We start from the raw sequence: 2,422 nt of genomic DNA on the forward strand, positions 1-2,422 counted from the left end.
TTTACAGAACAATACACTGGAAGTCAACTAACAAACACTCAATGACAATAACGAATCCTTTAAATCAAATCGGTGATATTCATGGGCATTTCATCGATCCAAGTAGAGAATAGCTATCTTAATCACTTTTCTGTTTTGATTCCATAGAATGGATTAAACTCACACACCGTAGACATACTACAGCTAAGAGCACAAAACTAGCTTCAAGAAGAGGAGCCAGTCTAAAAGGGCATAGAGAACGAAAGAGGAGGCTCACAGGATATCCGGCAACAGCAGCTGCTATTTGGGTATTCAGGCTCGCAAATCCAAGAACTCGACTTGGCCTAAAGTGATGACATTCTTGCATGATTAACAGTTCCATCATCGAGTAGGGAATAGAAAGGAAAAACCCAGACAGTCCGCTTGCTACATAATACAGCCACTGTTTGTTCCCAAGGGATGCTAATTGAGGAAGAGCGGTTGCTATGATAGCGATGAATGAACAGAAAGAAAGTGACTGTAGTGTTGTCCATGATGTGAAACGAGTAGACAAGAAACCTGAATGTCACAAGAAGAAGGAAAACAAACCAAAGAGAAGTAAAGAAATGATTCCAAAAATCTCAAAGAGATTAGAACTATAGGTAAAGATGGTTACAGACTGATCTGTTGTGACTGGGAAGAGATGTTGCAGATACACAGAAGACCACTCACTTATGATTCGGCGAGTGAGATAAATCTATATAAAACATGAATTAGGGGAATACGAGAAATTGGGCAATAAACGACAATATGAGGCAAAACAACTCTCGTGCAACCGGTTGTCCGACACTCTGATTGGTCTTCTTTGCATTGTCAAGCTTGGAATGCTCTGTCTGTGGAAAGAAGACATAGAAAACGACAGTACATCCCATACCGAATTTGGCCAGAATGGAAAATACCTTTGGGATCGATCGGATATAATAGACCAGTGAAGTAGAAATAACTGCTCCTAAATTCGATGTAAGCGCTAGAAGGGACCAGAGAAGGCTTTGATCTAGTTGATAGAGTACGAATATCACTACAATGAGGTTCAATAAACTTTTGAATAACGATAGAGGAGCAAGGAAAGGGTAGACCAAGAGTAACATCGAGAAGAATGAAACCCAAAGCAAGCAGAGAAGAATTGTCATATTGCATAATACTCATCATAATGCAGACACAGCATACAGAAACAGATGCAATACTCACATACTTGTCAATCGGGAACCAGTCCATCAAATAATATGCTAGAAACCGAAAGATTCCAAAGCAAATAGAGGAAAAAGAAGAAGTAAACCCATATAAGTCTTGAGTAAGTACACCAGAGTGAAGAAGCGTTGGAGCACTTGCTACCAACAATCTTCGGCCTGAATTAAAGAATAAATAGAGTGCTAATAATGCAGAGATGAAACTCAACTGGGTTAGAGTAAGATTCATCAAATAAAATGCAAAAGAGGGCTCTTACGGCATCCCAATTCCCTGTCCATAAGCCCTTTTCATCGATTTCTCTTCAGATTCATAGCCATTCATCAATTTACTTCTACAACAAACAGTCGATTCGAATTTAAAGAAACTCTTATAATTGCAGCTTACTTGGCGAACGGGTGCTCACTCACNAACTTGATAGCATCACCCACAGTATGGATCTTCTCAGCAACGTCATCAGCAATTTCAAGAGCAAATTCATCTTCAATCGCCATAATCAGTTCAACAACGTTTAGAGAGTCCAATTTAAGATCATTTTGGAAATGAGCAGTAGGAGTCACCTAATCACATTAATTCCACTCATTTGGAATCAGCTACCTTGTTTGCCTCAACAGCATCGAAATTCTTTACTACCTCCAACATACGAGAAGTAACTTCTTCTACAGGAAGGAATGTCTATACATCATACCTAAATACTCACTCTTCACCTGAGACGACAGAAAACGCACATTCATCACACTTCGAACAGTTGGAGCAGTCTTAGCAAGTACTCGGAACATTTCGCAAAAATATACTTCTGATAATCCAAGAATCACTGACTTATCTACTAAACACACTCAGCGACAGAATCACCAGAAAACCGTGATCATCGCTTTCATTCTTTCATTCCATATTACAATCATTGAATTCTGAATTCAATTTGTTACGAAAACTGATTGAAATCAATGAATTAGTGATTCGAAAGAGATTTGAAAAGACAAGTGGAATCAAGTGAACCGTTGGACATAGAAATCCCTCAATTCATTTCTGAATGAATAATAAACTCAGATCCTCTTTCTTGAGGTTTGTAAGATCTGTTTCCAATCCATACAGAATTGATAGTTCTATTACATGAAAATGAGAATTAAAACAAAATGATAGTAGAATAAGCCAAATTGATTTAATAATGACCTAGAATCATGAAGAGAAACAGAGTGACGCGTTCAAAATGACTGGTTTC

General features: G+C 38.2%; 1 protein-coding gene across 1 annotated transcript; it reads right to left on the reverse strand.

Moving 5' to 3' along the window:
• Positions 1-544: 544 nt before the first annotated feature.
• JH06_5475 (hypothetical protein) lies at positions 545-1,233 on the reverse strand (the record flags this gene model as incomplete). The annotated part of the gene is made up of 3 exons (XM_014669810.1): positions 545-715; positions 744-1,012; positions 1,041-1,233. 3 exons carry the CDS (start codon positions 1,231-1,233, stop codon positions 545-547), a joined length of 633 nt encoding a protein of 210 aa, XP_014525296.1.
• Positions 1,234-2,422: the final 1,189 nt, after the last annotated feature.

The sequence above is a fragment of the Blastocystis sp. subtype 4 genome (genome assembly GCF_000743755.1).
Source record: "Blastocystis sp. subtype 4 strain WR1 chromosome Unknown seqid_0402, whole genome shotgun sequence".
Taxonomy (NCBI): Eukaryota; class Bigyra; order Opalinata; family Blastocystidae; genus Blastocystis; species Blastocystis sp. subtype 4.